A 21,985-nucleotide genomic window follows, 5' to 3' on the forward strand; every position below is an offset into this window, starting at 1 on the left:
ATTAAGTAAGAAATGATTTAGAAAATTGGAATTTGGAAAGTTTTAATTACAAAAACAATGAAGAATATAAAGAGGAACCTGTCAGAATATTCTTTATTTTATTTTTAATAATATCCTATATTACAAAATAATTTAAAGTTGAAATGAAAAACTGTTTCTATTTCTATATCATTGGGCAGTATACTCACATTTTTAAATATTTTTAACTTGAATTGGAAAAATGAAAGATTAAAAGTTTTAATGAAAAAAATAATGAAGAATTTTGTGTAGGAATTTGTCAGAATAATATTTATTGGATTGTTTAGTAACTTGTCAGAATTTTTATTTAATTTCTTTAAAAAAATATAATATTGGGCAGTATTTTCACATTTTTAAATTACAATATTTCAACTCGAACTGAAATACTGAAAGTTTTGAAAGTTTTAATTAAAAAATAATGAAGAATATCGTACAGGAATTTGTCAGAATAATATTTATTAGAGTGTTTAATAACTTTTTTTCTTGTCAGAATTTTGATTAATTTCTCTAAAAAATATATTATTGGACACTATTCTCACATTTTTAAATAATTTTAATTTGAACTGAAAAACTGAAAGTTTGACTGTTTTAATTAAAAAAATAATGAAGAATATCGTGTAAGAATTTGTCAGAATAGTATTTATTGGAGTGTTTAATAACTTATTTCTTAACAAAATTTTGATTTAATTTCTTTAAAAAAATATATTATTGGGCAGTATTTTCATATTTTTAAATAATTTTAACTTGAAATGAGTAACTGAAAGTTTAAACGTTTTAATTAAAAAATAATAAAAAATATCGTGCAGGAATGTCAGAAAAATATATATTGGAGTGTTTAATAACTTCTTTCTAGTCAGAATTTTGATTTAATTTCTTTACAAAAATATATTATTGGGCAGTATTCCCACATTTTTAAATAATTTTAACTTGAACTGAAAAACTGAATGTTTGAAAGTTTTAATTTAAAATTAATGAAGAATATCATGTACGAATTTGTCCGAATAATATTTATTGGAGTGTTTAATAACTTCTTTCTTGTCACAATTTTGACTTAATTTCTTTAAACAAATATATTATTAGGCAGTATTCTCACATTTTTACATAATTTTAATTTAAACTAAAAAACTGAAAGTTTGAAAGTTTTAATTATAAAATACTGAAGAATATCGTGTAGGAATTTGTCAGAATAATATTTATCGGAGTGTTTAATAACTTCTTTCTAGTCAGAATTTTGATTTAATTTCTTTAAAAAACATATTATTGGGCAGTATTCTCACATTTTTAAATAATTTTAACTTGAACTGAAAAACTGAAGTTTGGAAATTTCAATTTAAAATTAATGAAGAATATCATGTATGAATTTGTCAGAATAATATTTATTGGAGTGTTTAATAACTTCTTTCATGTCACAATTTTGACTTATTTCTTTAAACAAATATATTATTGGGCAGTATTCTCACATTTTTAAATAATTTTAACTTGAACTAAAAAACTGAAAATTTGAAAGTTTTAATTTAAAATTAATGAAGAATATCATGTACGAATTTGTCCGAATAATATTTATTGGAGTGTTTAATAACTTCTTTCTTGTCACAATTTTGACTTAATTTCTTTAAACAAATATATTATTAGGCAGTATTCTCACATTTTTACATAATTTTAATTTAAACTAAAAAACTGAAAGTTTGAAAGTTTTAATTATAAAATACTGAAGAATATCGTGTAGGAATTTGTCAGAATAATATTTATCGGAGTGTTTAATAACTTCTTTCTAGTCAGAATTTTGATTTAATTTCTTTAAAAAACATATTATTGGGCAGTATTCTCACATTTTTAAATAATTTTAACTTGAACTGAAAAACTGAAGTTTGGAAATTTCAATTTAAAATTAATGAAGAATATCATGTATGAATTTGTCAGAATAATATTTATTGGAGTGTTTAATAACTTCTTTCATGTCACAATTTTGACTTATTTCTTTAAACAAATATATTATTGGGCAGTATTCTCACATTTTTAAATAATTTTAACTTGAACTAAAAAACTGAAAATTTGAAAGTTTTAATTTAAAATTAATGAAGAATATCATGTACGAATTTGTCCGAATAATATTTATTGGAGTGTTTAATAACTTCTTTCTTGTCACAATTTTGACTTAATTTCTTTAAACAAATATATTATTAGGCAGTATTCTCACATTTTTACATAATTTTAATTTAAACTAAAAAACTGAAAGTTTGAAAGTTTTAATTATAAAATACTGAAGAATATCGTGTAGGAATTTGTCAGAATAATATTTATCGGAGTGTTTAATAACTTCTTTCTAGTCAGAATTTTGATTTAATTTCTTTAAAAAACATATTATTGGGCAGTATTCTCACATTTTTAAATAATTTTAACTTGAACTGAAAAACTGAAGTTTGGAAATTTCAATTTAAAATTAATGAAGAATATCATGTATGAATTTGTCAGAATAATATTTATTGGAGTGTTTAATAACTTCTTTCATGTCACAATTTTGACTTATTTCTTTAAACAAATATATTATTGGGCAGTATTCTCACATTTTTAAATAATTTTAACTTGAACTAAAAAACTGAAAATTTGAAAGTTTTAATTTAAAATTAATGAAGAATATCATGTACGAATTTGTCCGAATAATATTTATTGGAGTGTTTAATAACTTCTTTCTTGTCACAATTTTGACTTAATTTCTTTAAACAAATATATTATTAGGCAGTATTCTCACATTTTTACATAATTTTAATTTAAACTAAAAAACTGAAAGTTTGAAAGTTTTAATTATAAAATACTGAAGAATATCGTGTAGGAATTTGTCAGAATAATATTTATCGGAGTGTTTAATAACTTCTTTCTAGTCAGAATTTTGGTTTAATTTCTTTAAAAAACATATTATTGGGCAGTATTCTCACATTTTTAAATAATTTTAACTTGAACTGAAAAACTGAAGGTTTGAAAGTTTCAATTTAAAATTAATGAAGAATATCATGTATGAATTTGTCAGAATAATATTTATTGGAGTGTTTAATAACTTCTTTCATGTCACAATTTTGACTTATTTCTTTAAACAAATATATTATTGGGCAGTATTCTCACATTTTTAAATAATTTTAACTTGAACTGAAAAACTGAAAGTTTGAAAGTTTTAATTAAAAATTAATGAAGAATATCGTGTAGGAATTTGTCATAATAATAATATTTATTGGAGACTTTAATAACTTCTTTCTTATCAGAATTTTGATTAAATTTCTTTAAAAATATATATTATTGGGCAGTATTCTCACATTTTTAAATAATTTTAACTTGAACTAAAAAACTGAAAATTTGAAAGTTTTAATAAAAAATTAATGAAGAATACCGTGTAGGAATTAGTCAGAATATTTTTTCTACATTACTTTATATTACCTTGTAACTTTTTTTAATTAGTATTTTGATTTAATTTATTTATAATATATATATATATATATATATATATATATATATATATATATATATATATATATATATATTAAAACTTTATTCAAATAAATCTTGAAATAAAAACACACATCTAATATTCTAATAAATATGAACATGTAACATGATAATTTCAAAGTTATATTAGATTATGTAAGTAGATGGAAGTATTCAGCCTGCACGAGCCCTAAATACTAAATTATGATAATTCCCGAAAGAAATCCCGCGAAACTCCGAAGACCGCATTCGTGTCATGCCCAAATCTAACAAGTTTGTTATTCCGCATCCACCTAGTTCCAGTTCCAGAACCGAAGATTCATCGTAACCTAATTCCGTGCACCTCAGTGCCATTAAAACGCCCGAAACTTTGCATAAAACCCCGATATGTGGTGCAAAAGTTGTTCGGCAGCGCGACGCAGATATAAGTTGGCAAAAGTGGCGATAAGGCGGAGGCGGCGTTAGGCGGCCGGCTCGAGGGCGTAATGTGTGGGCAAACTGCAATGGATTGTGATTCAGTGCATTGTGGCCGACGCCGGAGGGGGAATCCCTAAACCTGCACGCGGGCGTCGTCTCTCCAGAGACTGGCGTCTTTTCAAATCCTCGACGCTTTGCTGACTCGCCGCGAAACTCGAAGAGCTGTTGAGTTCTCTGACCGACGTGCAGTTATCACGTCTCTAAGTTCCCACTCGACATTCATCGTTATTTTTTATTAAAGTTTTTAAAATTTACATTTATGTCTACAAATTTTAATTAATTAAAAGTGTTTGAAATTACTGTACAATAAAGAAATTTCTTTCTAATTTCTAGTCGATATTCTGAAGGAATTAAGTCAAAATTTTATTAAACATTAATTTCATTAATTTTAAATTAAAACTTTCAAACTTTCAGTTTTTCAGTTCAAGTTAAAATTATCTAAAAATGTGAGAATACTGCCCAATGATACATTTGTTTAAAGAAAGTATGTCAAAATTGTGACAAGAAAGAAGCTATTAAACACTCTAATAAATATTATTCTGACAAATTCACACATGATATTCTTCATTAATTTTAAATTAAAACTTTCAAAAACTTATATTTGAATATTTGAATTAATTATTTTATTCAATTTTAAAAATATATTTTATTTATTTTTATTAAATTAAATTTTCCGTTTTTTTTTTGTTTAAATAAAATATTTTCTTATTATTTTTTTAAATATAAATTAAATATTTTACATTTCTTATTATTTTTTAGTGAAAATGAAAGATTTTATTACGTCGTTAATTTCATATTTTAACTATTTTATTATTTTTTTATGTAAAAATTACAGTTTTAATTTTTTTATTTTAAAATAAATAATTAGTTATTATATATATATATATATATATATATATATATATATATATATATATATATATATCATTTGTTTATTTGAGTTAAATATTTTTAAATACTGAATAGGTTTTTATTGTAAATAAAGTATTTTATTATTATTTTTTATTTTAAATATTATGTTTTAATTAAAATTAAATATTTATTTATTTTGCTTAATTTAATTATTTTATTTTTTTTTTAAATTTAAAATACCAAAATAAATATTTTAATATTTTGATTTTAAATACATATTTTAATATTTTTTAACTTATTATTAAATATTTGATTTTTTTAATTTATATTAAATATTTTATTATTATTAGTTAAATTAAATATGTCATTTTTTATTTAAATATTTTTAAATAATAAATAAAATATATTAAATTAAATTATTAAATATTCATTACTTTTAATTAAATTGAATATTTCATTTTTTATTTAAATATTTTTAAATAATAAATAAAATAATTTTATTTTCAATGTAAATATTTCAATATTTTATTATTATTTTTTTAATTTTAAATTAAAAATTTTCTTAATTATAAATGATATATTTTAGTTTTTAATATGAATTATGTATTTTACTTTTAAATCAATTATACACAATTTAATTTATTGTATTTTATTTAATATTAATTAATTTTTTTTTTTAATTTTAAATTAAACATTTTATTTTTTTAAATTAAATTAATTATTTTATTTTTTATATTTATATTAATTATTTAATTTAATTTATTTAAATTAAATATTTAATTTTTTTATTTAAATATTTTTAAATAATAAATAAAATAATTTTATTTTCAATGTAAATATTTCAATATTTTATTATTATTTCTTTAATTTTAAATTAAAAATTTTCTTAATTATAAATGATATATTTTAGTTTTTAATATAAATTATGTATTTTACTTTTAAATCAATTATACACAATTTAATTTATTGTATTTTTTTAATTTAATTAAATTTAAATAAAGAATATTCTAACCTTACATTTTTTTATATAAATTAAATATATTATTATTTTTTTTTTAATTTGAGTTAAATATTTCATTATTTTTTTAATTTTAAATTAAATACTTTATTATTTTCTTAATTATAAATGAAATATTTTAATTTTTTAATATAAATTGTGTATTTTACTTTTAAATTAATTATATATGTTTTAATTTAGTGTATTTTTTTTTAATTAAATTAAATTCTGACATTAATTTATAATTAAAACTTCAGATTTTGAAGTCAACTTTAAATAGATTTTTGCTCCATGATTTCGATGAATAAATGTTCATACTATATTTTAAAATTTTTGTAACTTTCTAACTATATCATTCTGACATTTTTTTTCGTACATTGTATTTAACACTATTCTTATCCACCACATTGTGTATATGTAATTTTATATTAAGTTATTAGTTGGGTTTGATGAATCAGTATCTAAAAACGTTGCAGACTTTATTTGGTTTTAGTAGTTTCGAAAAAATTGTATAATTAAAATTCTGTAAGCTTTTTACAGAAACTTTTTCTGCGTTCATTATAAAATATGAAAGTTAAAAACTCTATTAATAAAATTTCTCTGGTTCATTTTACAAACTTTATAACAAGTTTAGTTGTTAAAAATCAACTTCTTTAAATGTGTGATACTGACAACCTTTTTATACTCCACTAAAACATGTATCATGTGTTCACTTTTTTAAAAAAAAAATTGTAAAACCTCATCAAGCTTTAATGAAATTACCCAGCTTTCATATTACATCTGTATACCGAATAAATATGTTAATTTAGATTCGTGTCCCTTCCGGAACAATACGATTAATTGAAGTTTTACAAAGTTAATTACAAAAACTATTCACCAGCGGCGGTGCCTTTGTCAACAGCGGATTAAGAAATTAATTGCAAATCATTTTATCTTGTGAAAATTTTAATTATTCTTTTATCACGTTAACTACATAATTAAATGTTTTTGCACTCAAAGCAGCCATTAAAAGTCTTCAGATAAATTAACCCGGCGGCAATATTCCAAAAGGAAAGTTAAATTAGACCAAATGAGCAAAAAGTTTTGCGTGTACCTCTACAAAAGGTTCGTTCGAACACTTCCCACGGATATAATTATTCCCGGCATTTAATTAGTCGTAAAAACCCCCGGGGAATTTGTAATACACTTAAAAAATAAAACCCGGAAACTTAATCTAAAGCCATCCAGATTTCGATGTGCAGGAAACGATACTTCATGATAAATGTACAGACCGTTATTCAACTGTATCAATTAAACGAGGTCAATTCGGGTGATTAATGCAAAACTAAATGAACCATTAAATTGAGGATTTCATATAAATTTCATCGCGGGGATAATCCAAACGGGGACCGCCCTTAAGGCTACGCAAACCGCGGCTACATTTGTAATTAGTAGATACGTTGAATTAAATTTTGATTAAACCCATAGGGGTTGTCCGGACTATTTGAAGGCACCCCGTTATTAAAGGCATGACAAATTAATTTCCCGTAATTGCCGTGCGAAACTTGAATCGCGACCGCCAAATCACGACGCACTTTTACCTTTTGCAACCGGCGAAACGGCGATGAAATTGACCAGGGCCGCTCCCGTGCTGTGACCCATTAACGTGACCTTCTCCGGATCGCCGCCGAAGGCGGGCAGGTTCTCCCTCAGCCAGTGCAGACCGGCCACCAGATCCATCAATCCGAAATTACCCTGGGCGCTGCCCTTCGTGCCAGTCTTTAGAAAACCTGGAAACGACACAAGAAAAAAAGTTATCCGTTAGGATTGATCTCACACATACATCAAAAAACTAAAGTATAATTCGAACGTGCCGTGTGGGGTGTTCAATATTTATAGTGGCGCTCCAAGTTCACACATCTATAAAGTGAATGTAACGTATCCCCTTCTTTTTCAGGCAGATAATGCAGATTTATTGCGGGGACTCGGGATTTAGGTCCTTTTCCGTCTTGATGTATCGCCAGATATCAGCGGTAACGGTTCTCGTTCTTGATGCGAATGATGGACGAATTCTCTATTTTATGCCTTTCGTTGGCCACCCAATTGCCCACAACTTTTGTTCTGTATGCGAGTCGGTGTGACAGGTGAGATAATGTGAAATATCAGCGACGCGGTGAACATGCAGATGCATATGAAGGGCCGAATTATTGTGTTTGTAGACAGAAACACGTTTATCTTTCTTGTCGGTTGGATTCGTTTGTTTTTGCTTCCTTTGCAAAATTTTATAATAATCTATTTAAAGAAGATGTGTACTTGTGTAAAATTAACTATTACCTTGTAATAGATCAGAATAAAAAACTACAGAAATAAAGTCAAAAATAATTTATTGTAAATGCCTCTGATAATATTTTTATAGTATTGGCTTTTATCATTAATAATTTTATTTATTTATTCATATTCTTTATTAATTATTAAAATTGAATATCAAAATTTTGTACATTGTAGCTTTTATACTAGAGGCACTTATTTGTTTATTCTCCATGGAACACTGAAGCCCAAATACCTAAAATAATAGGCTTAACGATTTTATAATAAAGCAAAAACATATTTTATTCCATATAAATATTAAATAAACAAAAAGTTATAATAAATCAATATATAAAATAAAGAAAACTAAATTTATTTCTTAAAAGTTTATCTGAAATAATTCAATAAAAATATATTTTTTTAATTTTAACAGTTATGAGTATAACTTTAACTAACTTTAAAATTACTTTATAAAACGATAGATAATTTTAATTATTATACATTTTTTTCTGTATTTAATAATGTTAATATTATATGTTTTCATGCAAAAACATTTAATATTATATATTCAACATAAAGGTGTTGAATATCCACAAAAATAGATATTTTGTGTTATATAATTTACGCAACTAAATATATATTTTTGTAAGACCATATAACTAATATAATAGTTTAACTATATAGCATAATGATGTTTAAGAAAAAATATATTTTATTTAGTATATTAAAAAAAAGTTATAATAAATTTGAATCAACCTGTAAAATAAAAATTAATCGTAAAATAAATTTATAAATTAGAAATTTTCCTAAAATAATAATTATATTCCTTAGTTCCATCTATTTTTCGATAGATTTACAAATAGTTTCAACAAATTCTTGTTATAGAGGAAAATTAATAGATTCACTTAAAAAATCACACTTTTAATTATTATACATTTTCTTATATATTTAATATTCTCAATTTTAAATGTAAAATTTTATAAATTAAAGCAGAATAAAGAATAAAATATATTTATCTTAAAAACCATATATCTAGAATAAGAGTTTTAACTATATATTATATTTATGATAATAAAAATATTTTATTTTATTATATACAATAAATAAAATGTTTTATTAAAATTCATAAAATTCATAAAATTCATAAAATTCATAAAATTCATAAAATTCATAAAATTCATAAAATTCATAAAATTCATAAAATTCATAAAATTCATAAAATTCATAAAATAATTTATAAAATTCATAAAATCCATAAAATTCATAAAATCTACGACATCTATCAATATCTACGATATCTATCAAAATCTACGAAATCCATAAAAATCTATGAAATCGATTAAAATCTGTGATATTTTATGGATTTTATCTATAAAATGCATAAAATTCATAAATTATATAAAATTCACAAAATTCGTAAAATTGATAAAATTCATAAAATTCATAAAAAAGTTCATAAAATTCATAAAATTCATAAAATTCATAAAATTCATAAAATTCATAAAATTCATAAAATTCATAAAATTTATAAAATTTATAAAATTCATAAAATTCATAAAATCCATAAAATCCATAAAATTGATAAAATAATTTTTAAAATTCATAAAATTCATAAAATCCATAAAATCTACGACATCTATCAATATCTACGATATCTATCAAAATCTACGAAATCCATAAAAATCTATGAAATCAATATAAATCAATGAAATGTACCAAATTCATAAAATTCATAAAAGTTATAAAATTCATAAAATTCATAAAATTCATAAAATTCATAAAATTCATAAAATTCATAAAATTCATAAAATTCATAAAATTCATAAAATTCATAAAAATCATAAAATTCATAAAATTCATAAAATTCATATAATTCATAAAATTCATAAAATTCATAAAATTCATAAAATTCATAAAATTCATAAAATTCATAAAATTCATAAAATTCATAAAATGCATAAAATTCATAAAATTCATAAAATTCATAAAATTCATAAAATTCATAAAATTCATAAAATTCATAAAATTCATAAACTTCATAAAATTCATAAAATTCATAAAATTCATAAAATCCATAAAATCTACGACATCTATCAATATCTACGATATCTATCAAAATCTACGAAATCCATAAAAATCTATGAAATCAATATAAATCAATGAAATGTACCAAATTCATAAAATTCATAAAAGTTATAAAATTCATAAAATTCATAAAATTCATAAAATTCATAAAATTCATAAAATTCATAAAATTCATAAAATTCATAAAATTCATAAAATTCATAAAATTCATAAAATTCATAAAATTCATAAAATTCATAAAATTCATAAAATTCATAAAATTCATAAAATTCATAAAATTCATAAAATTCATAAAATTCATAAAATTCATAAAATTCATAAAATTCATAAAATTCATAAAATTCATAAAATTCATAAAATTCATAAAATTCATAAAATTCATAAAATTCATAAAATTCATAAAATGCATAAAATTCATAAAATTCATAAAATTCATAAAATTCATAAAATTCATAAAATTCATAAAATTCATAAAATTCATAAAATTCATAAAATTCATAAAATTCATAAACTTCATAAAATTCATAAAATTCATAAAATTCATAAAATTCATAAATTTCATAAAATTCATAAAATCCATAAAATTCATAAAATCCATAAAATTCATAAAATTCATAAAATTCATAAATTTCATAAAATTCATAAAATCCATAAAATTCATAAAATCCATAAAATTCATAAAATTCATAAAATTTATAAAATTCATAAAATTCATAAAATCCATAACATTGATAAAATTCATAAAATAATTTATAAAATCCATAAAATCTAACAAATGTACCAAAATCGATTAAAATCTGTGATATTTTATGGATTTTATGGATTTTATGGATTTTATGGATTTTATCTATAAAATGCATAAAATTCATAAATTATATAAAATCCACAAAATTCGTAAAATTGATAAAATTGATAAAATTCATAAAATTCATAAAATTCATAAAATTAATTATTATTAATTAAATTAATAGATTAACTAAAATATATTTTATTCAATATATTAAATAAATATATTGAATATATAATATAAATATATTGAATATATAATATAAATATATAATATAATATAAATATATTGAAAATGTTGTAATAAATTTGTATCAACATATAAAATAAAAATTTATCGAAAAATAATCTAATTTCTTATTAATCTCCCTAAGACAGTTCTTATATTTCTTAATGACATCTATTTTTCAATAGATTTATAATCAATTTCAATAAAAACATCTTTACTTCACTTTTTTAAATTTAGTTAGTTCGAGGGTATAATTAATATAACAAATTATGAAATCATCTAGTAGTTCTAATTATTATTCATATATTATTTTGTATTTAATATTATCAATATTTAATATAAAATTTTATAAATTAAGTTACTTAAGTTAAACGTACCGAGGTGTCAAATATCTCTCTCTTTAATATATAAATTCCATATATTAAATAAACAAAAAGTTGTAATAAATCTCAATCAGATAAAATGAAAATTATTTCTTAGAAATCTTCTCAAAAAAACGCAATCAATACATATTAGAAGAAAGAATTGTTTTAAACGTCTCTTATCAAATGATCGTTAATAACATTGCTTTCAGTTAGTTTTTTGGCTCTCGAAGAATTAGCGGCAATCCCCCAGAAATGAATTATTGAATCCACAACGGCGGCCTCCAGGTTTTAATTAAGAAGCGCACTTATCGCCCCACTAAATTACGATTTTATCTGAAAAAAATTCCGCGTTGCAGACACAGCTCCCAGAGATATTCCCGGTGCACTTTTCGACTTTCCAAACATTTTTAATTTCGGTAATTTCGCTTGGCCCGTTTTTGCGCCATAAATTTGTACATGAATATCGCTATGTAAATTGCGGAATACATTACGTTTTTCGTGGTGGGGCTGGCGGGGGTTGTTAGAACGGGTGCGGAGCCGCCGCCGTCCGAAAATTTTACTTACTGCTCTAAATGTAAATGTAATGGAACGGCAGATTTATGGACGCGGTTCTCAGATAATTTCGGGTGTGTCCGAAATTATAATTCAAGTTCTGGGATGTGTGGATGTGGCGTGGCCGGGGTTTATTGTACGGACAGGTCCGAATTGTTCGTGTTGAGCGTACCTAAAGTTGACTGGTAATTAGTTGAATTATTGAACAGTTTCTCGATAGATTTTCACGCTGCGTTCATCACGTTCCGGTGTTTTCGTTTTGGCCACGTTCGAATCATCTCGTGCTGCAATCGAGAATAATTCATCTGCGAATGCGAATTTACCTTGCGGGGTCGGTTTGCGGAGGTGTCCGAAGTTTGGACAACCGCAAAGTTTACCCAACTTATTTAGCTCACCTTTGTTGACTTAAGACTTGGGTGCAGTTTCTCTATTAGCGAAAATTAAATATCCTGTTTGAGACCAACTTTATGATCCATTACTGTGTTTGAACTTTGGACACAGTTAATCTTGCTTGTGGTTTGCTCCGATTCGCGTTCGGCGACTTCCACACAAATACTAGTCAAAGGTTCCAGCCATTCTGGCGGATTATTATGTAAAACTTTGGCGATAACTCATAAAAGATCAACAAATGCAGCGTTTAAATCATCAATTTTTACTCCAACTTCTTGATCATTCATTTTACAGTTAATCTCTTCTGGAAAAAACAAATTTCCTCTGTCTTGGTATGGTGAGAGAAACGCTGCATCTTGTAATAAGTCCTGGTAATTTTATAACGAACACTGATAAATGACAGATTATAACACCTGCTCAAATATTTTAGAGAAATTACTTAATATAGACTTCATTGAACTGAATACATTGACAATTAGAAAACGAAGCTTCAGCGAGACGATCAGTCTTTCGTATTTTGCTAAATACTTCATATATCATGAGTTATGCATGTCAAATTAGTGGTGGTAATCCTGCTTAACATAAAACCGTGCTGATTAGAAGAAATTTTATAATGAAGACTTTGATAAATGACAAAATATAACCTTCATAAAATTAATAAAATTAATAAAATTAATAAAATTCATAAAATTTATAAAATTCATAAAAAATTCATAAAAAATTCATAAAAAATTCATAAAATTCATAAAATTCACAAAATTCATAAAATTCATAAAATTCATAAAATTCATAAAATTCATAAAATTCATAAAATTCATAAAATTCATAAAATTCATAAAATTCATAAAATTCATAAAATTCATAAAATTCATAAAATTCATAAAATTCATAAAATTCATAAAATTCATAAAATTATTAAAATTCATAAAATTCATAAAATTCACAAAATTCATAAAATTCATAATATTTATAATATTCATAAAATTTATAAAATTAATAAAATTCATAAAATTCATAAAATGCATAAAATCCATAAAATTCATAAAATTCATAAAATCCATAAAATCCATAAAAACCATAAAATCTATAAAATCCATAAACAAATTCCCTCCGTCTTGGTATGGTGAGATAAACGCTGCTTCTTGTAATAAGTCCTGGTAATTTTATAACGAACACTGATGAATGACAGATTTTAACACCAGCTCAAATATTTTAGAGAAATTACTTAATATAGACTTCATTGAACTGAATACATTGATAATTAGAAAACGAAGCTTCAGCGAGACGATCAGTCTTTCGTATTTTGCTAAATACTTCATATATCATGAGTTATGCATGTCAAATTAGTGGTGGTAATCCTGCTTAACATAAAACCGTGCTGATTAGAAGAAATTTTATAATGAACACTTTGATAAATGACAGAACATAACCTTCATGAAGTTAATAAAATTAATAAAATTAATAAAATTCATAAAATTTATAAAATTCATAAAATTTATGAAATTCATAAAAAATTCATAAAAAATTCATGAAATTCATAAAACTTATAAAATTCATAATATTTATAATATCCATAAAATTTATAAAATTAATAAAATGCATAAAATCCATAAAATCCATAAAATCCATAAAATCCATAAAATCCATAAAATCCATAAAATCCATAAAATCCATAAAATCCATAAAATCCATAAAATCCATAAAATCCATAAAATCCATAAAATCCATAAAATCCATAAAATCCATAAAATCCATAAAATCCATAAAATCCATAAAATCCATAAAATCCATAAAATCCATAAAATCCATAAAATCCATAAAATCCATAAAATCCATAAAATCCATAAAATCCATAAAATCCATAAAATCCATAAAATCCATAAAATCCATAAAATCCATAAAATCCATAAAATCCATAAAATCCATAAAATCCATAAAATCCATAAAATCCATAAAATCCATAAAATCCATAAAATCCATAAAATACATAAAATCCATAAAATCCATAAAATCCATAAACAAAGTAGTAAGTCCTGGTAATTTTATAACGAACACTGATGAATGACAGATTATAACACCTGCTCAAATATTTTAGAGAAATTACTTAATATAGACTTCATTGAACTGAACACATTGATAATTAGAAAACGAAGCTTCAGCGAGACGATCAGTCTTTCGTATTTTGCTAAATACTTCATATATCATGAGTTACACATGTCAAATTAGTGGTGGTGATCCTGCCTAACATAAAACCGAGCTGAATAGAAGAAATTTTATAATGAACACTTTGTTATAACCTTCATAAAATTCATAAAATTCATAAAATTCATAAAATTCATAAAATTCATAAAATTCATAAAATTCATAAAATTCGTAAAATTCGTAAAATTCATAAAATTCATAAAATTCATAAAATTCATAAAATTCATAAAATTCATAAAATTCATAAAATTCATAAAATTCATAAAATGCATAAAATCCATAAAATCCATAAAATCCATAAAATCCATAAAATCCATAAAATCCATAAAATCCATAAAATCCATAAAATCCATAAAATCCATAAAATCCATAAAATCCATAAAATCCATAAAATCCATAAAATCCATAAAATCCATAAAATCCATAAAATCCATAAAATCCATAAAATCCATAAAATCCATAAAATCCATAAAATCCATAAAATCCATAAAATCCATAAAATCCATAAACAAAGTAATAAGTCCTGGTAATTTTATAACGAACACTGATGAATGACAGATTATAACACCTGCTCAAATATTTTAGAGAAATTACTTAATATAGACTTCATTGAACTGAACACATTGATAATTAGAAAACGAAGCTTCAGCGAGACGATCAGTCTTTCGTATTTTGCTAAATACTTCATATATCATGAGTTACACATGTCAAATTAGTGGTGGTGATCCTGCCTAACATAAAACCGAGCTGATTAGAAGAAATTTTATAATGAACACTTTGTTATAACCTTCATAAAATTCATAAAATTCATAAAATTCATAAAATTCATAAAATTCATAAAATTCATAAAATTCATAAAATTCATAAAATTCATAAAATTCATAAAATTCATAAAATTCATAAAATTCATAAAATTCATAAAATTCATAAAATTCATAAAATTCATAAAATTCATGAAATTCATGAAATTCATGAAATTCATAAAATTCATAAAATTCGTAAAATTCATAAAATTCATAAAATTCATAAAATTCATAAAATTCATAAAATTCATAAAATTCATAAAATTCATAAAATTCATAAAATTCATAAAATTCATAAAATTCATAAAATTCATAAAATTCATAAAATTCATAAAATTCATAAAGTTCATAAAATTCATAAAATTTATAAAATTCATAAAATTCATGAAATTCATAATATTCATAAAATTTATAAAATTCATAAACTTAATAAAATTACTAAAATTAATAAAATCAATAAAATTAATAAAATTCGTAGAATTCATAAAATTCATAAAATTCATAAAATTCATAAAAATGATTAAATCATAAAATTCATAAAATTCAAAAAATTCATAAAATTCATAAAATTAATAAAATATATTCATAAAATTCATAAATTTCATAAAAGTGACTTTTATGATCTATTTAGGAACTTATATCAGTCAGAGTCCTACATATCAAATCAGTAGTTGTGGTTCTGCCTAACATAAAACCGTGATGATTAGAAGAAATTATATAATAAACACTTAGATAAATAACGGAATATAACCTGCTCAAATCAAATGGAGAAATGAAAGGAGGAATGAAATTGACCCTCTAATTATATCAAGACAAATGGATAAGTGCCTGGATCACTGTGAAGGTCCAAATTCATTATTAGTTTGAAACAGTCATATAATGTTTTTATGTGATTTTACGATCATTTACTCTATAACTAATTATCAAAAATTAATATGGCCACAGTATTTATTGGCAAATTTCTTCTAGGATAATAAAAAGTTAATAAAAACATCCACGCACTGTTATAGAAAACTTTGGCAATAACTCAAAAATGATCAACAACTGCAACATTTGTCCCATCAATGTTTGCTCTAACTTCCGGGCCGCCATACTTAACCCATAAACTCGACGTTATGGAGTATTGGTACATTAATTTTACGAGTCAATCTGTTGTGGGAAAAATCGAGGAGTAAGGTATATAACCGGCACCACGTATACATGTATCTGGTTTGCGGTCTGACTCCATCAAAGTCGGGAGTATTAATCGCATCGATGTTTATGGGTGCCACAAGGGCGACGCTGCGGCTTATATCCTGTTTCAGCAATAAAAGATGCCGTTAAAGCCCGCATTGATTTTTATTGGGGAAAGTAATAATGGACCGCTGAAATTCAATGTTGCCCTCAAAAGATGAAACTGTTGTACTTTGTATTAAAGGACTACAGCCGCCACCATTCCCGTGCCCACCCCTCGGATTGTTCGTGATATTAAACGAATAAATTCCGTGCCTTTTAGTGCACCGTGCCAAACCCGCCGGAGCAGCGGCACAGACGAAACAACAAAGTGGAGTGGTACGTTGCGTAGTGGAATTAATAAAAAGACACGCGAACAATTTCCCATGGCACGTTCCGAATTAATGTTTAATTCCCATTAGATGTCGGAGAGCAAGTCGCTCGACGGGGCCCGAAAATTAATGACACTACATCTGATGATCCTATCAGGTCAGATTAACTCTCTGGAAGTGAAGTGCGGACGGAATCCCATATATTAATCATAAATCAAACGCTGAATCCGAGACGTACGTCATCGATGTCGCGTGCACTTTATTTGCTTCGAGTGTCACAGTTAAAATACGACCCGTGCGATGAAAAGACGACGACGACAAAATCCGAACTGAAAGACTGACTGATGATCTTAATTAATCTAATTCGGGTAGTTAAAAGTTGCATTATCTCCGGTTTTCAGATGGAGGTCGTGGCCTAATTATCACGGACGGAGGAATCAATGATCGCTTTTCAAGGGTCGATTCGAAGCCGTTTTATAATACGATAAATAAGAGAACAGTTGCTGGAAAGGGTGTCGTAAGGTTCGTAATGAGGTGAAAGTTTCTACTACTTTTCGAAATCCTTTCGTTTGCTAAGTATATTTACAAGCATTGTTGGGAGTTATTTGAAACTCCGTTTTCATACGCCTTACGTGTTTTCTATTCAATTTAACCAATAACTTTAAAATAAACTTGCTCAAACTTTCGACACTTCCGTAATTTATTTTAAGGTCTCCTGAAATTTTCGAGGGATAAGGGAAAACTAGTGAACATGTCCGGGTAATTTTTATTGACGGCAGGTTTTGAAGCAAGCGTCAGAAATTGTTAAAAATGCATAATTGTGAATAATGTACTGACAATGGTATGATTTTCAACTCTTCAACTTTTGAATAATATTTTCTTATATCTTTTACTATATATTCTATTCTATATAATTTAATTTAAATGGATTGAATAATTACACATCGATTAAGGAAGTACATGAACAAATTTATATATATGATTACTACTGATGTAATTTTGAACTAAAAATTAAAAAAAAAATAAATTAAAAAAGAATAAAAGTTTCTTCAAATTTATAAAATTTTAAAAATAAAGTAGAAAAATTTAAAATTAAACAATTAAATTTAAAAAAATATATAACAAAAAATTTTAAATTTATAAATTCATAAAATTCATAAAAAAACTCCTAAAATTTATGAAATTCATAAAGTAAGATTCATAAAATTCCTAAAATTTATAAAATCATGAAATTCATAAAATTTATAAAATTCATAAAATTTATAAAATTAATAAAATCCATGAAATCCATAAAATCCATAAAATCCATAAAATCTACGACATCTATCAATATCTACGATATCTATCAAAATCTACGAAATCCATAAAAATTTATGAAATCAATATAAATCAATGAAATGTACCAAATTCATAAAATTCATAAAAGTCATAAAATTCATAAAATTCATAAAATTCATAAAATTCATAAAATTCATAAAATCCATAAAATCCATAAAATCCATAAAATCCATAAAATCCATAAAATCCATAAAATCCATAAAATCCATAAAATCCATAAAATCCATAAAATCCATAAAATCCATAAAATTCATAAAATCCATAAAATCCTTAAAATCCTTAAAATCCATAAAATCCATAAAATTCATAAAATCCATAAAATTCATAAAATCCATAAAATCCATAAAATTCATAAAATCCATAAAATTCATAAAATCCATAAAATCCCTAAAATCCGTAAAATCCGTAAAATCCCTAAAATCCATAAAATCCTTAAAATTCTTAAAATCCATAAAATCCATAAAATTCATAAAATCCATAAAATTCATAAAATTCATAAAATCCATAAAATCCATAAAATCCATAAAATCCATAAAATCCATAAAATCCATAAAATCCATAAAATCCATAAAATCCATAAAATCCATAAAATCCATAAAATCCATAAAATCCATAAAATCCATAAAATCCATAAAATCCATAAAATCCATAAAATCCATAAAATCCATAAAATCCATAAAATCCATAAAATCCATAAAATCCATAAAATCCATAAAATCCATAAAATCCATAAAATCCATAAAATCTACGACATCTATCAATATCTACGATATCCATCAAAATCTACGAAATCCATAAAAATCTATGAAATCAATATAAATCAATGAAATGTACCAAATTCATAAAATTCATAAAAGTCATAAAATTCATAAAATTCATAAAATTCATAAAATTCATAAAATTCATAAAATTCATTCATAAGCTTAATAAAATGAATAAAATCAATAAAATTAACAAAAATTCATAAAATTTATGTAATTAATATTAGAAAAATAATTTTACCATTTGAACTTATGAAATAAAATTATTTTAATTTTTATGATTTAAAAAATTAAAATTTGCCAATTAAAGTAAAAATTATTTAATATTATTAATATAAATTTTAAATTACGCTATAAAAAATAATAAAATGATTTATTTAAATATATAAAAATTTAAAAATTAAATAGGATAATTAAATTAATTTTTTTTATATATTTAATTTGTTTTTTAATTTCATAAATTTAAATTGCTGATTTTAATTATTTTTAAGTTAAATAGAAAAAAAATTATCATATATTTAAATAGATTAAAAAATTAAATAGTAATTCTCTATTTATAATAATTCTATTCTGTTTTTTATCACAAAATATCAAATAGAATTCACTCAAATAATTTAGTTTAATATTGTCAGGTTTGTTACTTTTTTTTAAATGAGAAAAAATGTGCCTATTTATCAATTTTTAGAAATAAAATTGTTAATTATATAATAAATTTTATTTTAATGATATTTTATATTAAAATTACATAATTTTAAATCTAAAGTAAAAATTAAGTTTTATTTATTTTATTTAAGTGAAACATTAAATTTAATAAAATTAGATTAAAAAATTTAAAATATCAAATAAAATAAAAAAATAAAAAAATTGGTAGTGTAAATCAATTTTAAAAATTAACCATAATAATTTTTTTATATAATATTGTAAATTAGAATTACATATTTTTAAATAAGTAAGAATCAAAAATGAGTTAATTTTTATTTTATTCTAATAAAAATAATTATTTAATGTAACGACCTAAGTCAATATTAAGAAATAAATAAATAAAAAGAATGATAAAATGAAGATTTTGTCTCTAAACATTGTTTTTTATTTGAGTATTATACAAAACTAACGTTGTTTGACCTAAAAGTTTAATACAACAATGTATTTTATTAAAATACCAACAGTAACCATCACGACACTTGAACTTGCTTTCACGCTGAAAAGACACGAAACTTGCAAAGTTTAATCTAGCAACAAACAACAATAAAACATGCATTCTTGCTATATTATTATAATTATAAACTTGAGAACAAATGGTCGGGCTTAATTTATAAAAGGCTTTTGTAGGAGGCCACGAAATTTACGTCTACTGTGCGAACACAAAGCAAAGTAACCTCTTAGTACCTTGTTACTAAAGCTGAGATCGTTAATCATACCGTTTTCCACCCCTTGTCTACCATTGTGCACGTAACACGACTCGCGGGTAAAATTAATAGATAATAAGGCAATTAGGTGAATCCGCAAAAGAAAAACAAAAACAGAAATTTACATAATGAACGGTGGCCCGTAAAGTTATCAAATTTTTGACGTGTAGACTCGTTTTTATTTGGTACTAGCTGTACTCGCGTCTTCGTCCGATACCGTGTTGAATACCATAGTTTTCAAGACGGTGATTTCGAGATTCCAAAGATTCTTGAGCCCTTAACAATGAATGACGCGTTCTGTCTAATTGTAACCGTTCATTCCTCTCAGAACTACTCTCATTCGACCTAGATATGGACATCCGTAATCTACAATTTGTAAGACGACTTTCCCTATCTTGTTCAGATTCATTTTCGCGTTGCAATCTTTGGCTTTTGGCCTTTCTCATGTTTTTAGAGAGATTTGACTTTCTTTTAGGCATAACTAAATATTAGAAAAAAACAATTATCTACGTTACTAACTAAATAAAATAACCTATAAATAATTTATCAATTTCAATGTAAATCTGAATATTGAACACAAATGTACTTAATTTATAATTATTTATAATTATTACTTAAAGGTAAAAAAGGAAAGCAGTAAAAATGTAACAAAATATTTTGAATTAAGATAAGATAAGATAAGAAGAACGGATCGGTGGAATTATAAAAGATACCGATCAATCAAATCAAACTATCAATCAATCGTTGGTGGGAGAAGTGGTGGGAGTCGCCCGACGTGACGACCCAGTGGTGGTATGCGCGTGAGCTGCGCGTGGTACTGGACAGTACTTGGACATTGCAACATTACTTTATTTTTCTAAAATAAAAGAATTATTCTAAAATGAAAGTAGCCTAAGTTACTCCTTATTACATCAGCTAGCTGCCAATAAAAGTCCCGTCAAAATCGGTCGAGCCATTTCAGAGATTAGCCGGAACAAACAGATAGACAGACAGAGAGACATACATTGTAAAAAATGTTATTTTGGTGTATGTACCGTATTTATATTCATATGCAAGTAGTAAAAAACGGTTATTTCAATATTACAAATAGACGCTCCACTTTTATTTATATGTATAGATTATAAAAACTACTATATTTTATTACATAATAACTGTACTCGCGACTTCGTTCGATAGTGTGTTGAATACGATCGTTTTCTAGACGGTGATCTCGAGATTCCAAAGATTCTTGAGTCCTTAACAATGAATGACGCCTTCTATCTAATTGTAATCGTTCATTCCTCTCAGAACTACTCTCATTCGATCTAGACATGGACATCCGTAATCTACAATTTGTAAGACGACTTTCCCTATCTTGTTCAGATTCATTTTCACGTCGCAATCTTTGGCTTTTGGCCTTTCTCATGTATTTAGAGAGATT

General features: G+C 24.0%; 1 protein-coding gene across 3 annotated transcripts in view; it reads right to left on the reverse strand.

The window, feature by feature from the left end:
* The window catches only part of LOC109603327 (neuroligin-1), a 579,545-nt gene that overhangs the window by 51,544 nt on the left and 506,016 nt on the right, over positions 1-21,985 (reverse strand). For all 3 annotated transcript variants that reach the window (XM_049967041.1, XM_049967040.1, XM_049967042.1), the window contains one exon: positions 7,399-7,587. In XM_049967041.1, coding sequence (XP_049822998.1) covers positions 7,399-7,587 — 189 coding nt within the window. The remainder of the gene's footprint in view (positions 1-7,398; positions 7,588-21,985) is intronic.

This window comes from Aethina tumida, chromosome 4, assembly GCF_024364675.1.
Source record: "Aethina tumida isolate Nest 87 chromosome 4, icAetTumi1.1, whole genome shotgun sequence".
Classification (NCBI taxonomy): Eukaryota; Metazoa; Arthropoda; class Insecta; order Coleoptera; family Nitidulidae; genus Aethina; species Aethina tumida.